Source organism: Thunnus thynnus, chromosome 21, assembly GCF_963924715.1.
Source record: "Thunnus thynnus chromosome 21, fThuThy2.1, whole genome shotgun sequence".
In the NCBI taxonomy this organism is placed as follows: Eukaryota; Metazoa; Chordata; class Actinopteri; order Scombriformes; family Scombridae; genus Thunnus; species Thunnus thynnus.
In genome coordinates, this window is record NC_089537.1 from 4112458 (window position 1) to 4136556 (window position 24099).

The 24099-nt window shown below is 41.2% G+C and overlaps 1 protein-coding gene across 3 annotated transcripts in view; it reads left to right on the top strand.

Moving 5' to 3' along the window:
* The window catches only part of LOC137173123 (disco-interacting protein 2 homolog C-like), a 69487-nt gene that overhangs the window by 13842 nt on the left and 31546 nt on the right, over positions 1-24099 (top strand). Inside the window, exons 2-17 of one of the 3 annotated variants that reach the window (XM_067577851.1) lie at positions 4450-4521; positions 5217-5321; positions 6092-6217; positions 9368-9649; positions 11106-11228; positions 12077-12223; positions 13638-13757; positions 15697-15894; positions 18512-18603; positions 19866-19976; positions 20918-21041; positions 21269-21378; positions 23023-23125; positions 23288-23352; positions 23726-23819; positions 23968-24087. In XM_067577851.1, coding sequence (XP_067433952.1) covers positions 4450-4521; positions 5217-5321; positions 6092-6217; positions 9368-9649; positions 11106-11228; positions 12077-12223; positions 13638-13757; positions 15697-15894; positions 18512-18603; positions 19866-19976; positions 20918-21041; positions 21269-21378; positions 23023-23125; positions 23288-23352; positions 23726-23819; positions 23968-24087 — 1992 coding nt within the window. Of the gene's footprint in view, positions 1-4449; positions 4522-5216; positions 5322-6091; positions 6218-9346; positions 9650-11105; positions 11229-12076; positions 12224-13637; positions 13758-15696; positions 15895-18511; positions 18604-19865; positions 19977-20917; positions 21042-21268; positions 21379-23022; positions 23126-23287; positions 23353-23725; positions 23820-23967; positions 24088-24099 lie in introns of all 3 variants that reach the window. The other 2 variants (XM_067577850.1, XM_067577852.1) reach the window with 2 other exon arrangements.

Sequence of the window (24099 nt, forward strand, 5' to 3'; positions counted from 1 at the left end):
GCTCGACTGCGCTGCGAGCGGAAGATGGCGTCTCCCCATGGACCATGCGTATGTGTGTGTGTGTGTGAGAGAGAGAAAAAGAGAGGAAGAGAGAGAGAAAGAAGAAGAAGAAGAAGCAGGAATGTTGTTATGTTGCGGTTGATCTGAGAAAAGGCCTCCTCACTCTGATATAACACACACACACACACACACACACACACACACACACACACACACAGCAGCACAGATGAGCAGATTGGACCCAGATGTTCTGGCCGTTCTCCATGGTCAGATTGTGAAACACATACCCTTCTCTCTCTGACTCTCTGTTTTTAAAGATCTGATCTATCTATCTATCTGTCTATCTATCTATCTGTCTGTCTGTTCATCTATTCATCCATCCGTCTGTCTGAGTAGTTTGGTTCTGATTCATGAACACATGGATATCCGACACTCATTCTTTTCCTCCTTCTCTCTGTTTTTCGGCCACATGTCATTCAGTCTCAGTAAAACTCTCCCTCTTCAGACCTGCTTCTTTCTTCTACACTGTGTTTTTTTTTTTTTTTTTGTGCGACCAGTCGTGCGTTTGCAACACTATTTTGTGGAGTGTAGATTTGTGATCTTGATTTGTAGACTTCCTCAGGAACACGTCATTCGACCAAAAGAGGTTTTTTTCTTTCTGAAACCGGATCTGCGCTGCGATTCCACTTTTGAAAAACTTGTCCATGTTTGTTCGCTGCTGTAATTTGTTTGTATGCATAGATGCACAACCGCATCTGTGCCCTCCAGCCAAAAAAAAAAAACAACAACAAACAAACAAACTAAACAAAAAAAAAACAATCTGTATGCAAACAGCTGAGTTCATCTTTTGGCAGATTGAGTAACTCTCCTCGGTCAGGTGTGATAATTTCATTTATTTCAAACGGAACAACAACAACAGCTTGAAACAGAGCAGCTTACTAGCAACAACAAAACAACACGTGACTCACATTTTTTTTTTTTGGAAACAAGCTGATTGTTGTTGGGAAGAAAGGAGCAACTTTCTCGCCCTGTAGACAGATGTTTTTACTTAAGATGGAAAGTGAAGAAGGTAGTTTGCAGTGGTGATATTCTGTATTTTTAATTTCAATGGATCGTTTTTTTTCTATCATAAAATACTGAAAAATATCCATCATATTTTCCATACCTCCCAGGTGATGTCATCAAATGTGTCGTTTTGTTCGACCATCAGTCAAAACCTCAAATATATTTCACTCTACAGTGATTTAAAACGGAGAAAAGCAGCAAATCCTGAACCTGGAGAAGCTGGAAATTGGATCATTTTTTGGCATTTTTGCTTAAAAAAAATGACTTCAATGATTAATCAGTTGTCAAAAAAGTTGCCAATTCATTCCTGGCGATAAACTAATAGATTCATCAACTGATCGTTGCAGCTCTACTTCTGTATTTTTCCTCTAAAACACTAAAACCAACAGTGAATTGATCCATTAACACATATAGTCTGTGATAATATCTTTATTCCTCCGTGACACAAACCTTCACTGTTGTTCAAAAACTATTAAAAATACATCAGTGAGTCACATCACACACACACACACACATACACACATGTCCTGCTGCCAGAAATACTCACTAGAGCACCGAATGTGGATTCATCCGCCACTGAAAATAGTCCCAAATAAATGCACCTCCAGTTTGAGTATTTGTGAGCTGATTTACATCTTTAGCAGGAAAGTCAGAAAGTATTGAGAGTAGAGCTGCAACGATTAGTCGATTCATTAATTAGTCACCAAATATTTTAATTGATTCATTGTTTTGAGGCATTTTCTAAGGAAAAAATGTCCAAATTCTGTGACTCCAGCTTCCCAAATGTGGTTTCTTTAGTCCTCTATGACAGTAAACTGAATATCTTATGGACTGTCGGTCGGGACAAAACAAGACATTTGAGGACGTCACCTTGGTCTTTGGGATACACTGATCGACGTTTTTCACCATTTTCAGACATTTCACAGATCAAATGACTAAAATACTACGCAAAAACATCTGTTAATTATGTCCACATGTTTCAAGGAGAATAACATTCACTCTTACTCTTACTGCTTTTCACAGTTGGATCTGATTTGGTTTGGTTTTGGCGGGTTAAACGCCTCTGTAGCAATCAAATAAGAATCAATAATTAGCGAACTGGTGTGAGGCGGTTTAGCAGCATTTAATGAGGGCAAACGAGGAGGTATTAGCTCATATTAACCCTGTTGTGAGGACCCTGGGGTGCTGTGATTGACAAGTGGTGGTGGTGGTTGTGAAGAGGGGGGGGGGGGGCATCGGGGGTTGCCTAGGCAACGAAAACCTCCCCCTCAGGGATTGTAATGAGCTTCTCCACGGCCGGCCCTCCACACTGACCTCCGTCTGTCCATCCTCCCGTCTCTACTGCTGTCACTGATCTGAAGAGTCCACTTTACTAAGTTTTAAAGTCTTTTCACATAATAAGTAAAAACCTCTGACGGTGTAATTCTACCTGTTTATCAGACAGTTTCAAGACACTGATGTAAAACTAAATCCATTCAGCCTCTGACTGGCTCATGAATGCTTTGTCTTTCCTGGGAAAGTCCTCGGGGTCACAGGAGTTGTTTGTTTGGAAAGCCCAGAAGAAGAACAGGGGAGTTAGCATTAGCAACAATAGTTACCATGGAGACACAAAACAGACACAATGAAGAGTTAATAAGCACCAAATTGGTTGGCAAAATTATTGAAAAACAAAAACTTGTATGACTTTAAGCAGCTATAATCAATATTATTTTATATCTCTCGTTAGGACTGTGCGATATGACGATATTTACCATGTCTGTCGTTGCATATTATGAATTAAATTGAAAATACAAAATAAAACACATACATACAAAGACATTGTTACATCACAAACATACATTACAAATACACAGATACAGACAGCTCACTCACCATCATTAAATCACACTCTTCACTTTTAAACTAATAAATTACTCTTATTGGCTTTTTACTTGCTAAGCTTTTTTTGCACTTACAGTAAAGAAACGTGTAGTTGCCTGACTCTCCTCTGCTGCGCTGTGTGCAGCACACACACACACACACACACAGACATGGAGGGCTCAGCTCCGCCCACTGTGAACCGCAGAGAGCAGATGAGAGTAGCGCCACCATAAATGACAGAGAAACGCAGAGCTGAAATGAAACGAGTGCACATAAATGAGGTAAATAACCACCAAAAACAGAGGCTACTTCTGTCACATGGACGTGGTTGGGTATGAAAAGTCTGACACGGACCAGAAACTACTTATTCATTGAATTTACAGAAAATGTGCTATATGGTGATATGTATCATCTGGATATGAGATTTTGGTCATATTGCACAGCCCTATCTCTTACACTGATGAACCTACAGTGACTCTGCAGCTCCTCTTGGCTTTACAGAGCTTTATAGTGAGTTTCAGCTCTTTGTTTAGTTGTCTGGCTGCAACTTTACTGTTTAGCGCTCTCATAGTGTCGTTTTTGGCTGCAGTTAGTTAGCTGTAGACTAGCTGGTGAACATAGTGGAGCATTTAGCAGCTAAAGAGCCAGATATTTCCCTCAGGAGTTGGTAGAGAGTAAAAACAGAGCTAAAAGAGAGTGAATATTGGACTTATATTCACCAGGTGGACAGAAACACAACTCGACATGAATGATAATGTTGCTCCGCAACTGCTGGATGTGGAAATATGCAACTGTTTGCTAACAAGTTCAACATATCAACTTAAAAGCTGATGATGAGTCAGTGGACAAAAAAATCAGCTAGAAACCTGTCAGCGTACAACTTGTAAACTCAGATGGAAGTAAAAATGAAAAAGCGATGCTTTAACTCATATTAATGATAAAAAAATCTCATCTCTACTTACTAGAAGATAACGCCATCATCCACTCAGCCATTTATGAAGCTGGCTCGGTCGTCATGGAGACGGATCTATTGACATGCTGATTTCATCTGTAGCACTTTCAGAACTTTTCATCCACGTTCGCTTTTAAAGTTAAGCGCGAAGGTTCGTTCTTGACCTTCTTGACGACTCAAGGTCAACTTACTGATCTTTTCTACTGAGCTTTCTGATGAACACCATGTGATACGGTTGAACAATCTATGAAAAAGCTTTACATTATGCTTTATTGCACATTTTTACATTTCCATCATTATTCATCACATTTTTTATTTATTTATTTATTTTTTTTACATTTTTATCTTTAATTAACAGTCTAGACGTTAAATGATTGAGAGAGACAGAGGAGGTTGGGTGACATCCTACAAGCCTCTCAGGCCAGACTCGGAACTTTATTTTGAAAATTGTAATTTGAACATATAAAAACAAGTGAATCAGATTCATTTAATTTATAAATTTTTTTTACAAAATCAGCCCACGCAGCCGTCTCTGTCTCTCTCTCTCACTCTCTATCTCTATCTGTTTGCAGGGGACATCACTCAGAAGGGTTATGAGAAGAAGAGGTCCAAGCTGATCAGGGCATATGTTCCACATGCTGGAGGTAATTTAGCAACCTCTGACCCCCCCCCACCCCCCCAACAACCCCACCCACACACCCCGCCCGCCCCCTCTCCTCAGATAAAATATTCCCATACCACTACTGGAGTATCGATCTGGTATCATGACAAATACAGATGCGATGATGCTGTTCTCTACTCGATCGATTCAGCTGCTGCCATTAGCGAATGTAGGTTAAGACTCCCTAGAGCTCAGCTTGGGCCCTCTCCTCTGTATCTGAACGCGCTGTCGCTGCCCACACACACACACACACACACACACACACACACACACACACACACACACACACACATCCATCACACAATCTGGTTTATGTTCATCGTTTATCACGGGGACGTACGATAGCTGTAGCTGGGTCATGAAATACTGAGGGCAGCGATACACTTGTCACATTATTTTTTTATTTTATGTTATTTTTTTTTGAATTATTTCATTTTTATTCTGAACTCAGAAAAATCTGATTTTTCTGCCGTATCAAATCATCTCCATGTTTGTTTTTTCTTTTTCGCACTGTATCTATTGCTTTTGTCAAACGTGTATGTGCATGTGTGTGTGTGTCTGTGTGTGTCTGTGTGTGTGTGTGTATATATATATATATATATATCTGTGTGTGTGTGTGTGTGTGTGTGTATGTGTGTGTGTGTGTCTGTCCGCCTGCTTGTCTGTTTATTTCTGTAGGAATGGAGGGTCCCATGTCTCATCGGGCCCCGCTCGGCCCTCCCGCTGCTGCCCGTTTCCACCGGCGGCGAACCTCTGGCACGAGAGACGAACGCTACCGATCAGGTACAGAACCGCCGCCGCATAGACAAACAGGAAACAGCTTTACTGGTTCATCTAGGTGATGCTCAGTGGATCACAAGATTTATTTATATAGATAAAAAGTGTTTGAAATTGTGGATTATAAAACTTTGAAAGCTTTAAAGCGACTATAATCAGTATTTTCCATAGTAACACAGTTACACTACCTGCTCAGCACCAAACAGACACAGTTAGCTGTAGACTAGCTGGTGAACATAGTGGAGCATTTAGCAGCTAAAGAGCCAGATATTTCCCTCAGGAGTTGGTAGAGAGTAAAAACAGAGCTAAAAGAGAGTGAATATTGGACTTACATTCACCAGGTGGACAGAAACACGACTCCACATGAATGATAATGTTGCTCCGTAACTGCTGGATGTGGAAATAAGCACTAAAATCACATTAAACTCCAATCAACATGTTAATATCTAGTTAATAAATCAGAAATAAAACATGATTACATCTTTAGTTTGGAGCAGCAGATTCCTTTTACAGACATTTAGCTTTGCTGAAATTTTAAGTTCAGACTATCGACGCATCAGCTGAAAATGGAAAATTCTTGAAAATACAAAGTCATTGGCAGTTATAGTTGTTTTTATTGATATTTTACTGTTGTTATTGTCACGTCTCTACTTTAGCTACAGTATGTTGTTCTCCAAAAACTGACATTTGATTAGTTCCTGCAACTTTGAACTCAGCCGGGAAAATGTCATCTTCTTCCTTTTCTCTCTCTCTCTCTCTCTCTCTCTCTCTCTCAGACGTCCACACCGAGGCGGTGCAGGCCGTGTTGGCACGACACGTGGAGAGGAAGGTGGCCGTGCCCATGCCTTCCAAAAGACGTTCGCTGGTGGTGCAGACCTCCATGGATGCGTACACACCTCCAGGTGACGACACACATACGAAAACACACACACACACACACACACACTTATTGTTGTTTACCAGTGAGCTGAGATACGTTCATGAATCCAGATAACTGAAACTGTCTTTTGTTTCTTATGTCAACAAAGACCACCAACACTACAAACAACCAAAAGGTCAAATGTCAAACCCACAGCGTCTTGATTATTAAATAAACATAAATTTCTTTAGACTTTCAAATAGTTGTACAAAAGAAGGGGAAAGAAAGAGAAAAATGCGAGGAGAATAATAAACTATGTTCTCCATACATCCACACACACACACACACACACACACACACACACACAGGCAGCGGTGATCTCAGCTGAACTGGGTTGTGTTAAGCTTAAAATTTGACCCCAGAGCAGCTCGCCCAGTGCCCAGACAGGATTATGTTGTAATGCTGTGTCTCTGCTTCTCTCAGACGTTTTGACAGAAACACACTCGTTTCACTAAAAAAAAAAAAACCCAAAAAATTGCAAAACATGCACATTTTCTGAGGCATTGAAACCTCACCGACGGACTTACAGTAAAAACAAACCACACACGGTTGTAACGCCGCAGCCAGCCGCCGGCAAATAGGAAAAATACTGATTATTAGCAATTTTCTGTGTTTTTTTTGTACACTCTCTAACCACGAGAAGTCGGCTGAAACGGGACAGCGAAGCTGACCTTTACCTCTGATATGAGTTGATAGGATCGTTTCAGCTTTGATTGGATTTTAATGAAGGAAATGTAATAAGTTTGTTCACTGCTAATTTGCTTTTTAACCTTTTCTGAGAAGCAGACCTGACGTCTCCCTAAAGCCTCGCCTACCTCTTATAATGTTTCCCTGCAGCACCGTCCATCACTGTTTTAGAGAAAAAGTCACGTTGACTGACGGCTGCTGAGTCGTCCTCTGCCTTCAATCAGCCTCCTGTTCAGATAATTAACTCCCATTTTAAAGAAGTAAACTCTGTTTTCTGCAGCCTGAAGCAGGTTTGAACAGCTTTCGGGTTCTTGTGGCTCTTCTACTTAAGCTGAGTAATTATTGACATTTTGGGTCTGCGAGCTCGGGAGAGTCTGTAAGTCTGTCAGTCAGAGGTCATAAAACCTCAACAGTGAAAAGTGGTGAATCATGATCTGCTGCCTTTGAGCCGTTTCGTTACTGATTCAGTTTAAATGCTCGGTTCAGATTTATGTATCATTATCAGATGTAGATAGAAATGGTTGCTGACCCTAATTACCTCTATGCTACATGGCCAAAAGTATGTAGACAACCGAACAGCTCCTCCTGTTCATACTGGCTATTAAAAGATCCTTCAAATGTGCTTCCAATGTAAGTGATGCATTTAAAAGTCTCTGTGAAGCTTCAGCAGTCTGAGTTAGTCATATCAAGTGGATATCTGACACATTTACAGTCTTTTTAGCATCAAATTCCCTCTTTGTGTTTCCTCGGACAGTGTTTCCCTGTTGAGCTGCAGGTGGAAGTATAGTAACAAAAAGAGGAACTTTGACACTAAAAAGACTGTAACGTTGAAAGATATCTACTTGATTTGACTCATCTGGACGCTGAAGCTTCATATTAGCTTCAGATAAACTTTTAAATACATTTTTGCACAGGAGGACTGTGGATTTTGTCCCCCACCATTGTAAGTGCAATATGAAGGGATCTTCTAATAGTAAGACACAGTTGAAAAGTCGTGAACGTGTCCTTTAATCTGCTGCCTCCGTTCTTCTGTGAACGTTTTCCATAAGATGTTGGAATCTGGCTGCAGAGATTTGTTCCCGCTCTGCCGCAGTGTTATTATAAACCTCATCATTCCAGTCCTGAAGATACGCATGTCCTTGAGTCCTTGAGGTGAACCTGAAATTGAAATTCATATCTCCACGATCGGACCATATAGATACTTTTTAATTGAATAGTTAAATGTAGTTTTGCGTGAACTTTTGCATCGACTTTTCCATTAAGAAGTCTCCCTCATAATCGTTGAAACACCAGTGAGGTTTGTGTGTGAAAACGTAACCGGAACACAGCAAACAACATAATATACATGTTATAAAGCTCAATAATGATACTGAATCCAGATAGGTAGATATTACCTACCTCTGTCCCAGTATCCACACTGATGAGCGAGTGTTGTGAGGTAAAGATATGAGTAAAGATTAAAGATATGACCCATATTCAGACTAATCACACAGTTAATGGTTTGTAAACTAAACGATTTAACCGTTTTCCAGCCATAAAAGATGCTTCTATGCTCAGTCTGGTATTTCTTCCCATCGCAGTAACAAGTTAGATGCCTTCATATATGTGTTTAATGTAGATAAATGAGAGAATGAGACAAGTATCTTAAGAATTTATGGATAAAAAAACTACACTTGATTCACACTCCTTCTAACACCACACCACAGAAGTTGTATTCTGAGCCAAATGTATCCCACAATGCATCACACCAGTCCAGTTACTGGTGTTAATACACAGATAAACTGGTTTTCAGGACAATAATCAACAAGCATGTTGAATTTAGTGTTATTATTGATCCACAGATGGTTAAAACTTGGTTCTTCTTGATGACACTGATAAGAATTATTCTGCATATCTACCACTAAATGTTAAATATAAATATAATAAACTTGTATAAATGGTTTTGAGAGATGTGTTCCTTCCTTAACTTGTTTAGCAGAAAGCTTCCCCTCCTCTCATAACACTGTATGGTTGATTCTACTTAATGAAACCAACACATACGTCAGAGCTCAACTCAGCCGTGTGCTGCAGGACGGCCTCGTTAATCAAACACACTTCTGCACTTCTACAGTCTAAACAAGCTGCAACTCATCACACAAGTGTCCATGTGACTGTAAACACCACAGTATTTAAGTTTAAGTCTCAAAGTCATTGCAGGTTTGCTTTGCTTGATATGAAAACACAGATTTTTCTCTTCTGTATAAGCATCTTTCTCCTCACACGACACATTTTTGATGGTTTTGTCCACATTTTACAGCCACACAGAACTATAAAAAGTGAAATTGTGTTAATCCAGCTCACTGTAAACATCTGTATTGTTGTCTTTACATAATAATAATTTCTTACATGATGTTAACGAATAACGGCGGTCACTGACTCTCACTAGGCCTGTCCCCCCTGTGCTCAGACTCGTCGTCGGGCTCAGAGGAGGAGGCGGGGCCGGGCGACGACATGTCGGGCATGGAGCACTGGATGAGTCGCCCTTCCCAGTTAGGCCCCGCCCACCTGGGCTCCACCTCCTCCTCGTCTTCGTCCACGCAGAGCGGAGGCAGCGGCAACGCAGGGCGGCTGGCCGACTCGCTGGCGCACACGCACATCTCGCACTCGCACCTGGCGCACACGCACCTGGCGCACACGCACCTGGGCCAGTCGCACCACCAGCAGAGCCACCTGTCACAGTCACACCACGGTAAGATTTGATTGGTTCTCACTCGGTCGGTTGGACTGTGTGTAAGTGTGTGTGAATGTGTGTGTGTGTGAGAAAAGAAGAACTCAAATCTTAAACTTTTTTATCTTCATTCAGCTCAACTGTGTTTTTTAATAAATGTAGGTGATCAATTAAATACAGCACATACAGTATAAACATTAGAGCTGCAACAAACAGCTGTTGATTATTTTCAATTAATCGTTAATTGAAAATAATTAATTAAAAAAATTGCATTCACAGTTTCTCAGAGGCCACAGTGACGTCTTCAGTTTGCTTATTTTATTTGACTAACAGTCTAAAGTCTTAACCCTCCTGTTGTCGTCGGGTCAATTTTGACCCGGGAGTATCAGTACAGTATCCTGACTAAGAAATTATGAATTGTTTTAACTATAGTTGAGATCAGAGGAAAATATGTTGATGGATTATGGCAGACTGGTATATGTAAAAGTTTAGTCAGGATACTGTACATAATGACACCTGTTGTCCTCCCGGGTCAATTTTGACCCGAGGGTTAAGATATTTAATTTACTGTCATGTATGACAAGGAAAAACATCAAACAGTCAAATTTTTGCTTGAAAAATGTCTGAAACTATTAAACGATTATCAAAGTAGTTGCCGATTAATTTTCTGTGGAGCAAATAACAGATTAATCAGCTGATCGTCGCAGCTCTAACAGACATGAATTTGCTGTTGGGTCCATATTGATCTCCGTCCTCTATGCATGTGTGTGTCTGTGTTTCCTTTTCACCTCCAAGTTCAGTTGTCCGGTGTTTCTATTCTGGAAAATCACACGTACCTGCCGTCATGGTGTCAGCTGGATGTTTGATTAGATTAAAAACAACTTTATTTAGGAAGATTCACCAAGAGAGCACAGTAAAAACTAAAAACTACATTATGACATATAGCCTCTCTTTACGACGGGGCCATAAAATGAGACAATAATACAAGTTTTAGCTGATTTTGTTCTCCAGTGGTACAAATTCCTTTATCCTCAAATAAATTTGCAATTAATCAGATCTGTGGAGCCTCTGATCTCCTGAGTGTAGATACTGAAACTGAATATATCTGGTTTATAGATTTTAGTTTTATAGAATTTACACTCTTATACAGTTGGTTCATGTAATTTAATAATCTGAATGAATGCACTTTTTTACATATGTGTATATATATATAAATCCTATGTATTCTGATGGACCATATACTGGTCATACAGTATTACTCCCAGTAAGATTCCCATTGCAGCTTCTTATTATGGCTCCATTTATTACGCTATAATCAATTTTCATTCATAATTCATTCATCGTTTCTACCTGACACACTGTTACATTGATTTGTCTGTCCTAGTTTTAATGTTATTTACTGCTCCAGTTTAATACACCTGTACCATGTGTGTGTGTGTGTGTGTGTGTGTGTGTGTGTGTGTGTGTGTTCACGCAGGCATCGGCCACCTGTCTCTGAAGAGGAAGGGAGCTCTGAGCGTAGCCGAGAACGGAGGATCTCTGCGACGATCCTGCGAGTTTGGATCTGACATGCTGTGGCCTCCACCGCTGGAGTCAGACGGTACGTCCCGACCCAACACCTGTAAATATATTAAAAAGTTTTACCTGACATGAGGTCTTTGCAGGCTGGAAATGTCTTAATCAGACTCAAGTTTCAGCCAATTATCAGCTGTTCAATGGCAAACAGACATATTAAAGGTGCACAAGACATATTTTTTATATTGATTTTAAGACATTAAAAATGATTTGCGATTATTATTAACCACGTTAGGTTCTTTAAATGAAGCATCTGTTGTCTCTTTCAGTCAAATGTGATCTGATTGTGATTGGAAAAGCAGGTTTCATGTACAAAATTTACACTTTGTATCATAAAATGTGCTTTCAATTAGAGTTGCAACTAATGGTTTCTCTATTAATCAGTTAGTTGTTTGATCTATAAATTGTCAGATCGTGGTGAGAAATGTTGGTCATCCTCACATGATCAGTCCAAAAGACAAAAATATTCAGTTTATTGTCACAGAAGACTAAAAAACCAGAAAATATTCACATTTGAGATGCTGGAATCAGACAATTTTGACTTTTTTCTTTAAAAAATGACATGACAAATGATTGATTATCCTAATAGTTGGCAATTAATTAATAGTTGGCAATTGTTGCAGCTGTACTCTCAGTTAATAAGCTATTAGACAGGTGTTGAATTGCTGTCCAGTCACACCAGACCTCAGATCCAAATTAACTAAAAACTGCCATCAAAAAAGTGTTTAATTTTGTGTAGAAGCTATAAAACAAACGACAGTCATGAACAACGTCTCACCGCTGGCCATTTGTCTGTTTGTCGAGCCTGTTTTTTTTTTTCCTCTCTCCATCTGCTCGCTTCACTTTCTTCTTCCACTCTGCGTCTCCCTCCAGAGAATCACTCGGCCCCCCCGGATGTGACGGGCTACTCGTCGGACTCGTCCCACTCCCACACCGAGCGTCACCACATGGCCAATATGGGAACCATCGCCAGGAACACGCAGAAGTACGGCAACGCCGAGCGCATGGAGACGGGCGACGGTAAGACTAAACACCTTCATCCTGCCGGAGCCTCTAACTAGTGTGAAGACAGACGGATAAAAATAGAAACTCTTTAATCAGGAGGTGAGCTTAAATTGGACCACAGCCTTAGAGGACTGACCAATTACTCTGTTGATGTCACTCCTCTGGACGAACAGATTGGTCTTTTTTTTTTTTACTTTTAAGGAAAGCTGACGAGGCATCTCTGTTCTTTTCCAGCTTCACAATCACACAGTGAGATAAGTGAGAGCTGCTCAGACGAGCTGTGAGACAATTACTGTAGAACAAGCTCAAGAAACAGAAAGGAAAGGAAGTCTGCTGCCTTCAGTGCAGCGCAGGGATCCGAACCAGCAAACCTCTGTGTATCGTTACCCAAAAGCATCGTAACTGAAGATGAAATGATCAAAGATTAACGAGCGACTCGTAGGAGGCTCAGAACCTGCAGGAGGAACAAAGACAACATGTTTTTATCGGTTTAGATTATTTATTTTTACCATTTGTAATGACTTAGACCTATTTTGATGAACATTTAATCATTTTTAAGAAAAAAATATCCAAATTCTCTGATTCCAGCATCTTAAATATGCATATTTTCTGTCCTCTATCACAGTAAACTGAGTATCTTTGGTTGGTCAGGATTAAAAAAACACATTTGAGGACGTCACTTTGGACTTTGGGAAACAATAATCGTCATTTTTCATTATTTTCTAACATTTTATAGACCAAACAACTAATTGATTGATCCAGAAAACAGTCAACAGATTGATGGATAATGATAATAATCATCATTTTTTTTAGTCTACTTTAATCATGAACACTGATGTTCTTTGTAAAGCTGATTGATATAAAATAAGTGATAATGTAGAAATAATAATTATGTTAATTCAGCGTAATTGATCTGTCATCACTGTCATCACTTTTCCTTCCTCTCGCCTCATATTTTTCATTTCATCGGCTAAAATGTAGATTTCCTGATGCTGTATTTTCAGCTTTCTGTTTACGGTGTGTACGTTGTTTTCTTACATACAGCAGGTCTAATACAGACATGATGCATATTTATTAAACTTATAGGAACAGCCTCCGCTTCTCTTTACTTAATATGTTCTTCAGAGAAACGTTTCAAACATCCAGTACACAAGTACATACTGTAAGTTTTAAGTGTAGTTTACAGCATTTACGCTTTGTAATGTGCATATTTTCAGCTTACGGACAGTTAAATATGCAAAGTCACTTTAAAATGTATTCAGCATCATCTTCATCACCGCAGACAGCAGACGTTAAGAAGCTCTTAACGGCGTATTTAAGGCCCTCATCTAGTCCGTTTTTACCATAAATTACCGAGGATTGAAGGGAAGGTGATGCTGTCGCTGCCGTGATACTCATGTCTCCATGCGTGTGGTTTTTCCCTTTGTAGGTGTCCCAGTCAGCAGTCGTGTGTCGGCTAAGATCCAGCAGCTGGTGAACACGCTGAAGCAGCCTCGCAGACCTCCGCTACGAGAGTTCTTTGTCGATGACTTTGACGAACTTCTAGAGGGTCAGAGGCCGTCATCTGTCTGTTCTGTTTGTCTTCAGTTACATTACCTGATCTGTCTTCACACTTCGAAGCCGTCGGAGTTTCTTTTTTAAGTCCAGAGGCAGAGAGATAAAAGTTATTTTTAAAGATTTTGTTGGGTATTTTTTGCCTTGTAATCGACAGCTGTTAGTGGAGAAGCAGACAGGAAACAAGGGAGGGGGCATGACATGCAACAAAGGTCCTCAGGCGGAGGCGAACCAGGGATGTGGCGGTTATGTATCATGCGCTGTAACCATTCAACTACCACGGCGCTCCGACAGGAGAGTTTATGGATTAGGCTGCTGATGTTTTACATTTTTCTTATTGTCAATAAATCCCATGAAAAGCTCAAAACCAACAGCGTGTTAGTCCGTCTCTGACTTTCCTATTGAAGACATAAACCTTTAAAACTACTCAAATATAGTTTCATTATATATATAAAAGAAACCACTCAGCTGGTCTGACTTTTTCAGCTACATTTGGTGCTCTAGTGAGTATTTCTGGCAGCAGGACAGTGTGTGTGTGTGTGTGTGTGTGTGTGTGTGTGTGTGTGTGTGTGTGTGTGTGTGTGTGTGTGTGTGTGTGTGGGACTGAGTCAAAATAAACTACAGTGTATGAGTTCATTGTAGTGAAGGAACATGTCATCCAGCGCTGCGGTGTGGCTCGCTGACGTGTTTTTAATCATTTTTGGACGACAGCGGATGAACAGGGCTCAGAGGAACGAGGCTTTAGATACACACACACACACACACAATACTTGTTAGTAGGAACGGATTTGTTGTTGGTCTGTGTCTTTTCATGGGATTTGTTGACAGTAAGAAAACATAGAATATCACCAGAATATCTCTAAATGGTTCCATGGCCTGTGCTGGTAGGTGAAGACTCAGACTTAGAAGTAATCTGGATGCAAAGAAGAAACCATTTATTCTGATTCCTGGATCATTTTTGAGCAGATATGATGTTGGAGCAGCTTAAGGCATGAAATACAGGAAGTAATAATCAGTAATAACAGTAACAGTCATCCACCCCAAACTGAAAAAAAAAACATAACTGTCATTACTTTTAGTGTTTTGGCTTTTGTGGTTGGAATAAAAACTACAGGAGGTATCCATAGATTTTAACTGTCCTAGTATATGTACAGCTGCCATTTTTTGGCTGGACTGCAACAGCCGGTCCAGCCCCTATAAACGCAAAAGTCCGTGACTGAGTGATGAAGTTACACCGTTCGTCAGGCTGAATGCCACCATTTCCTGTATCCGTTTCAAATTGAAAACCCTCCAGCGTTTCATACACGGTTCAGATTTATACGAGGTTTTGACATCTTACATTTCCATCAGTGTCACACTGTGGAAAAGAGTCATGACGTAGATAATCAGAATGGTTCATATAAAATCTTCACTTTTATTTTTACATTTCAACTGTAGGATTCTTGAGATCTTTTCTATCGTCCGCGATGCTGAAATGTCTCCTTGTGTCTTAGAGAAAGTGTTATGTTTTCAGTTTCCAGTATCTTTTGAATGCATTTTACGGCATGTTGTAAATAATTGTGGTGTGGTCATGCAAGATAAAGTAGAGTTGAGGGGTTGATGTTGCGGTTAAAGCTCTCGGTTCACACAGGAATCACTTTTTATGACAATGGCTCAAGGCTGAATCCTGCCAAATCCTTCCTCTCTCATCCTTACTACTCACTCGCCTGAGATACATATTAAAGAGAATCAGCTGTCCAATCACAGTTTACACATTCCCCACGTTACATCTGTGTTAATAACAAGTACACTTAATGAATTATCAGTTTATTTAAGTGTGATTACAGCTTCCTCACAGCTGCCAGTTACTTTGGAGTGTTTTCATCGTAAACAAACTATGAACAGTAAAGGTTTTGTGAGCTGATGACACCATCTGTCTCTCTCCGTATCTCCAGTCCAGCAGCCGGACCCCAATCAGCCTCGACCGGAGGGGGCAGAGATGATGCCGGTGCGCGGCGAGGCACTTGGGGTGGTCACCAACTGGCCTCCCTCCCTTGAGGCTGCACTCCAACGCTGGGGAACCATCTCCCCAAAAGCCCCCTGCCTCACCAGCCTGGACACAGCAGGGAAGCCCCTCTACGTCCTCACATATGGTAACCTCATGTCTGTTTGTTTACTTTGTTTATTTGTGCTGCACTAAAATAAGCTGTTTAAGTTTATTTTAGCTCCAAGCTGCTCTGGACAGAAGGCTTTTGAGACAAAATTAACTTTTTAATGGCTCGTAGAAGAACATTTAAACACTTTCTCCTAAATGTAGAGCCTGCTCTCATATATACATAATTTATTATAAGCAGTCTGTATTCCTGCATTTATTGAATCTTACTTATGTCTTTTAATCTTTTATAAAATTTTATTCCTATTATTCCCTGCTTTACTGTATTTTTTGTTTAAATGTTTTATTCTGATTTATGAGGCAAAGCACTTTGAGCTGCATTATATGTATGAAAGGCGCTATACAAATGAAGTTATTATTATATATATATATATATATATATATATATATACAACATGTTTGAATCCCACCTGTGTGCTGATTTGTGCCAATTTCAGCTCAGATTTGGGCTTTGAGAAGTTTATATTTGAGTAAAGAAGGAGAAAAAGAAGTGAAATCCTGCTACTATAGTTTGTTTACATAGCCTCTGGAGGCTAGCTTGAGGAAGCTTCCTGAAGCTGACCAATCAGAACAGAGTGGGCTCATCAGGAGGGCGGGGCTTAAAGGGACAGGAGCTAAAACATTCTGTTTCAGACAGAGGCTGAACTGAGAGGCTGCATAAAGGACCAGTATAAGATAAATAAGGAGTTTTTAACTGGAAATCACAGGTTAGGGTTAGGGTGGTTAGGGTTAGGGTTAGGGTGGTTAGGGTTAGGGGGGTTAGAGTTAGGGGTTAGGGTTAGTGTTAGGGGGTTTGGGGTAGAGTTAGGGTTAGGGGTTAGGGTTAGGGTTAGGGGGGTTAGGGGTTGGGGTTAGAGTTAGGGGTTAGGGTTATGGGGGTTAGGGGTAGGGGTTAGAGTTAGGGTTAGGGGTTAGGGGTTAGGGTGGTTACGGTTAGGGGTTAGGGTTAGGGGGGTTAGAGTTAGGGGTTAGGGTTGGGGGTTAGGGTTAGAGTTAGGGAGTTTGGGGTAGAGTTAGGGTTAGGGGGGTTAGGGTTTAAGGTTAGGGGTTAGGGGTAGGAGTTAGAGTAAGGGGGTTAGGGTGGTTAGGGGTTAGGGTGGTTAGGGTTAGGGTTGGGGGTTAGGGTTAGAGTTAGGGGGTTTGGGGTAGAGTTAGGGTTAGGGGTTAGAGTTAGGATTAGGGGTTAGGGTTATGGGGGTTAGGGGTAGGGGTTAGAGTTAGGGTTAGGGTTATGGGGGTTAGGGGTAGGGGTTAGAGTTAGGGTTAGGGGGGTTAGGGTTTGAGGTTAGGGGGTTAGGGGTAGGGGTTAGAGTTAGGGTTAGGGGGGTTAGGGTTAGAGGTTAGGGGTTAGGGTTAGGGGGGTTAGGGTTAGAGGTTAGGGGTTAGGGTTAGGGGTAGGGGTTAGGGGTTAGGGTTAGGGGGGTTAGGGTTTGAGGTTAGGGGGTTAGGGGTAGGGGTTAGAGTTAGGGTTAGGGGGGTTAGGGTTAGAGGTTAGGGGTTAGGGGGGTTAGGGGTTAGGGTTAGGGGTTAGAGTTAGGATTAGGGGTTAGGGTTATGGGGGTTAGGGGTAGGGGTTAGAGTTAGGGTTAGGGTTATGGGGGTTAGGGGTAGGGGTTAGAGTTAGGGTTAGGGGTTAGGGGTTAGGGTTAGGGGGGTTAGGGTTTGAGGTTAGGGGGTTAGGGGTAGGGGTTAGAGTTAGGGTTAGGGGTTAGGGGTTAGGGTTAGGGGGGTTAGGGTTTGAGGTTAGGGGGTTAGGGGTAGGGATTAGAGTTAGGGTTAGGGGTTAGGGGGATTAGCGTTAGAGGATAGGGGTTAGGGGGTTAGGGGTAGGGGTTAGGGTTAGGAAATCCCCTGCACAGAATATAAATATAGATATATAAATAAAGCAGAATATGTCCTCTTTATAAAATCTAAGGTTCTTGTCTTGTCTGAAATAAAGACTCCCTCAACTAACAGTATGGAAAAGTGGGGCGACTGTTAAGTAACCTAATTGATTATGATGCTTTATTATCTGTCTGACAGTACTTGACTGATCACATCCTGTCTTTGCTTCACCGTAACTAATCAGAGCTGAATGCTGCAATGTTGTGAAAGAAAAGAAAGCATTTTGAGTTTTTACAGGTTGGGAGAAAGTTGAGTCAAACAGCTCAATAAGTCACGATCAGAGGAGAAGGGATCAGATATTGATACTTTAACCATTTTCCTGAAGAGAACCTGCAGGTTGAAGCTGAGATTTTGTGTCTTTTTTTCATGATCAAACAGCAGTAAAACTAAATAACATTAATCATTAAGTTGAAAAGCTTCTGAAGCACCATGATTAGACACTTAGCAGACCTGCACATACTGTATTAGCAAGATTCAATTTGCAAAATGTATCAGTAAACATAAAGACAACCCTCAAATAACTCTGATGCCAAAAACAATAAGAGTCTCCAGATTGCTGAGAGCTCTTCATCGTTTGACGTGTTTTTTCTTCTTTTATCGACTGCATGTCCTCAAAAATAGAAACCCAAGAACAACCAACACTCATATCCTGTGCGTCTCCCTCTCTGTCTTTCTCTCTCACACCCTCGTATCCTGTGTCCTGCTCCCTACAGGGAAGCTGTGGTCTCGCAGCATCAAGCTTGCCTACAACATCCTCCACAAACTGGGCAGCAAGCAGGAGCCCATGGTGCGACCGGGCGATCGGGTGAGTCACACTTTCTCCACTTTCTCTTTTTTTTTTTGTGCTCGTTTCACTGTGGCGTCGTCGTTAGTTTGGTCGATATGTTGTAAGTTATCTGCAAATATTCAGCAATGCAAGACCGTCCTTTATATATGATGATGTTGAAGTCGTTTCTATTTCGTCTGTGAAAATGATATAAAATGTCTGAATGTGAGCTTTTATTTTGAAAGCTGTAATCACATGATTTAAAGGAATAGTTCAACATTTTGAGAAATACTGTGAGCTTATTGGCTTTCTTGCTGAGAGCTTGTTAAATATGAAGTTGGTTAGCTTAGCTTAGCTTAGCATAAAGGCTGGAAAGAACTAGCCTGGCCCTAAAGCTCACCAATAAACATCTTGTTAATTATCTTGTTAGTTTAATATGTAGAAACGAAGTCTGCAATGATTAGTCAAATAATCAATTAGCTGATCGACAGAAAATTAATCAGCAACTATTTTGATAATCAAATGATCATTTTAGACATTTTTTTAAAGCAAGTATGCTGAAAGATTTGCTGGTTTTTGTGATTTTTTAAAATGTTTTTCTTTGTCATAACAGGCCTTTTCACTATTTTCTGATATTTAATAGACAAAATGATCATTCGAGAAAATAATCAGCAGATTAATCGATAATGAGAATAACCATTAGTTGCAGCCTTTGTAAAAAATGACAAGTTGTGGTTTCACAGGGACCTGGCCGGCACCAGTTGCCAGGCAACCAGCGGGAACTCCAACCTGCACATAACCCCCCATCTTTGTTCGACAGATTTAAACATACGAGATCTAACGTGTTAATTAGTGAGCTGTAGAGGTTGGAGGCAGATTTTGTGACCTTTGGACAGAGCCGCTAGCTGTTTTTATGCTAAGCTAAGCTAAGCTAACCAGCTGCTGGCTGTAGCTTCATATTTATAGTACAGATATGAGAGGGTTGTTGATTTAAACTATTCCTTTAAACACAGCTAAAGTTCACATATTAAACCTCTCTGGTGCCTTATTTTCAAGTTATTTGTGTCAAAAATCATTTTCAGACAGGAAGGAAGAGCTGAGGGTGTATATTAGTCATCTAACAAATTAAACAGTTGTATTTAGCTCACAGTGATACAACTTTATATCTATTTGTTGCTAAGAAACTGCTCAGATGTTCATAAGATTTATTTTCTCTGCCATAAACTCTGATTCAGAAATAGGCTGATATGCGTTCATGGTGTCTCTGACCCTATCTGCTGTCTCCCCCCTCCCCCCCACAGGTGGCGCTGGTGTTCCCTAACAACGACCCCGTGGCCTTCATGGTGGCTTTCTACGGCTGTCTGCTGGCTGAGGTGGTCCCTGTTCCCATAGAGGTTCCCCTAAGTCGCAAGGTACCACATTAAATCCACCTGCATGTTGTTTAAAATGTCACCGGGCTGTCCTGCACAACATATCGAACGCTCTCCGTAGCTGATCTTCAAGCTCTGCAGCTTGATTAGTTTCCGTACGGGAGGTCAGAGCCGTTTTTCACACAGTACCCAGCAGTGAATCAGCTCCAGACTTCCTGCTGTGTTTGATTTCAGTCCTGTTCGTGAGGACATCTCAGTCATACAGCAGAAACTGTTGAAACAATGTTTCGAATCTTCGGTTTCAGCTGTTTGCCTGCAACAAGTATTTCTGAGGAAATTATCCCCCGTCTGAACAAAGAGCAGAAAAACAACAAGTCAGAAATGTTGGAAACACAAGAAACGAGCCCTCCAGCTGCCCTACATCACAGAACAAACACTGTCAACTAATTAGGTTACAACTGTTGATCTTGGTGCCTTCAACCGCTGGGATCTAGTGACTACCTACAATCACTGAAAGATGGAAATTCCCACCTTGACAAAAAGCTTTCTGAAAGGAACTCAGTCATATCACTTAACAGTCAGTTGTGTCTGCTGTAGTTTTGATTCACTCTGAACTGTCTTTGGCTCACGTCTGACTGTCTGTGCAGCAGTGTGACCGGTGCAGGGTCAGCATGGTTGCAGAATGATCACTGCTGCAGCAGAAAATGCCTTCAGCTGCACGTCGGTCGCCCCCCCCCCTCTCCATCCTGCATTTGTGCTGCAGGATTTTCCATAAAATTTCTGTTAACAGCTGGAGAAGGAGTGCAGCCGGCAGCACTTCTTTATCAGCAACACCTGAACTGTGTGTGTGTGTATATATGTGTGTTTTTGTAGAGGTTGTGTGAAAGATGAAACCACAAAGTATTCAGTAACTGAAGAAGAAGATGCATTTTTTAATGATCTATTGTCTCGTGTTTAAATGAATATATGGTATCGTCCAATAGGATGCCGGCAGTCAGCAGATCGGATTCCTGTTGGGCAGCTGTGGCGTTACCGTGGCGCTGACCAGTGACGCCTGCCATAAGGGCCTGCCCAAGAGCGCAACAGGGGAGATCCCACAGTTCAAAGGTGGGATTGAAAATCATCAATCATAGCTGGATTGTTTTCTCTCTGTGGGAGGAGGGGGGTGGGGGGGGGGACGCTCGCCCGGTCTGTTCATGTAATGAGAGAACGAGTGAGAGAGTAGAGACTGAAAATGTGTTATTGACCTTAAATATGACACCTGCAACTAAAAACTTGAGTTGTAAGCTATATTTTGTGATCTATAAATCACCCTCTCTGTTCTCTCTCTGCAGGTTGGCCCAAGTTGTTGTGGTTCGTCACGGAGTCGAAGCACCTTTCCAAACCTCCCAGAGACTGGTTCCCTCACATCAAAGACGCAAACAACGACACCGCTTACATAGAGGTGAGCTAACAGGCTAACTAATGCTAAAAAGTGTCTTCTTCTGGTCGCCATACCAACCACAGGGCTGCTGCTTGTGCTGCCGGTTGATGTTTTAGCTTTATGTTATGCAACACAATAAAACATGTTAAAGCTTTAGTGCAGGACTTTTGTCTCCCCCTGCTGGCGGTGAGAGTAAAGGGAGGCGTCACCAGGACGAGGGGAGGACATTTCTCTTTGTTTGATAATGTTAAAAGTAAAATTAGACTTTTCTGTCGGCTCATGAGACGTGAGAGAGAGAGAGAGAGAGCACCTGTGGTCGAGCGAGCTAGAGAGTGAATGAAGAGAGGGAGCAAAGAAAGCCGGTGAATCGGATCAATAAAATGTTATTTTCTGATTGTTTCACAGCGGTGACGTTCTAGAGCACAAACACCACCACACACACACACACCTCTGCTCAACCCTGCGGCGATGCACCACAATGCCTGATTTGTTCTGAATACAGCCTGACACACACGCAATGACACACACACACAGAGACGGCCGGGAAAAACATATTTTTGACGGCCCACCGGGATTTATCCCAGTACGCCTGATAGCCAGTACATACCGGCTGTAAACTACCGCTGCTGCTGTAAAACGCTGGATAAATTGTTTTCAGTCAACAGAATTTGATCCATTCGGTCTGATGACGTTTGGAAAGTCTAGAGGAGACGCACGATTAACGGCCAAACAGACATGAGATTTAAAAACTCTGTATTCTGTGAAACACTGAGAGATTTATCTGGCGCTGAGAGGCTCGTTTGGCAAGAATTTTAATGTCACAGATGTTCATTTATATGTTTAAAGTTCTGCTCTGCAGGTTTAATTATCACCTCATTTTAGTTTCATATGTATGAGAACACAGTTTGCTTGTGAATTAAGACAAATTTCAGAGGAATGTGAAGAAGATCTAATAAAATGTTATATTTGCTTTGCTTAGTTTCTAATATTTTTCTACAGCATTAGTGTGTATTTATCTTATCTTATCTTAATTTGGTTAAAGATCCCTCCAGATGGGTTTTAAGACATAAAAACAGTGTTTAAGAGGTTGTTTTATATAGAAGTTCAATGATGTTGATATAAAAAAATCTTAAAATGTCATCTACTCCAGTCTAATCCAGAATCTGTGAATATGCAAAATAGTGATCAGTAGTTAAACTTTTGAAATTAAAAATATTCATGTTCATAGATTCTGGATGTTTTTTATTGAGGAGAAGAAGAAGAAGATGTCATCTGAAATATTCTTAATGAGTTAATCGGACATTTTTTTTGTGGAAAAACCAGATTAGACACAACTGATTATTTTTATTTATCTAAAAACATGTGTGGAGGACGTCTTTAAGTAAAGCATTAAACATATTTGAAGTAGAGTTTAACATGAAAGACCTCAGATCCAGCTCATTGTTGACGTTTTAAAAGCATTTTTTCTTAGTTTAGAGCAGTTTAGTGACCGTTAGCTTAGCTTAGTTTGCTTAAATGTATTTTATGTTACTGGGCACCCTTCCATATCATCACCCATCCATTTCATAATGTCTGTAACTTCCTAGTTAGAGATAAAATATGGGTTTTGTTAGACTTTGTCCTTCTTCTCTCGTTTCAATGATCCGTCTGTTGTTTCTCTCTCAGTATAAAACCTGTAAGGACGGCAGCGTGCTGGGAGTCACGGTGACCAGGATCGCTCTGCTCACACACTGCCAGGCTCTCACCCAATCCTGCAGCTACACCGAGGGTAGGCGCACACACACACACACACACACACACACGCACACACACACACACACACACACACACACACGCACACACACACACACACACACACACACACACACACAGAGTCTACAGGACAGACTTTAATGATTTAACCCTTTTTTTCTCCCTTTTCTGTCTGCAGCTGAGACCATAGTGAACGTTCTAGACTTTAAGAAGGACGTGGGTCTGTGGCACGGCATCCTGACGGTAAGACCTGTGTTCTAGAGGTTAGAGGTCAGAGTTCATGACCCTCGTTTCCTGTTTATTTTACACCCCGAGCACTGAAGGTGGGAGTATAAGCGATGAAGACGGGGGTGGCGATCTACAGCGATAAAATAAGATTTGCACCAACATCATATTAATTATGTTACTTTTTAAAGCTTTGTAGGTGATATTTGAGCTGCAGTAGTGTTGTTACAAATTAAATCCTGTATTTCAATATTTTAATGACAAAATCCAGGTGGTAACAACTAAAATCAACACAAACCGAGTCAGAAACATGAGTATTTATGCAAGTTTTAAATCAAGTCCTTTCAGCTTTAAATGTTAATGTGTCATTATGTGTGTGCGTGTCATGCAGAGCGTGATGAACATGATGCACGTGATCAGCGTGCCGTACTCGCTGATGAAGGTCAACCCTCTGTCATGGATCCAGAAAGTCTGCCAGTACAAAGGTCAGACACACACTCCACCTGTCAGTCAGCTCGGTCAATTCACTCCATTCACCTGTCTGTCAAATAGATTAAATGCTAATTTTCTTTTCTGTCTCCGTGTGTGTGTGCGTGTGTGTGTGTGTGTGTGTGTGTGTGTGTGTGTGTGCAGCCAAGGTGGCCTGTGTGAAGTCCAGAGACATGCACTGGGCTCTGGTGGCCCACAAAGACCAGAAGGACATCAACCTGAGCTCGCTGCGCATGCTGCTGGTGGCCGACGGATCAAACCCCTGTAATGTCAACG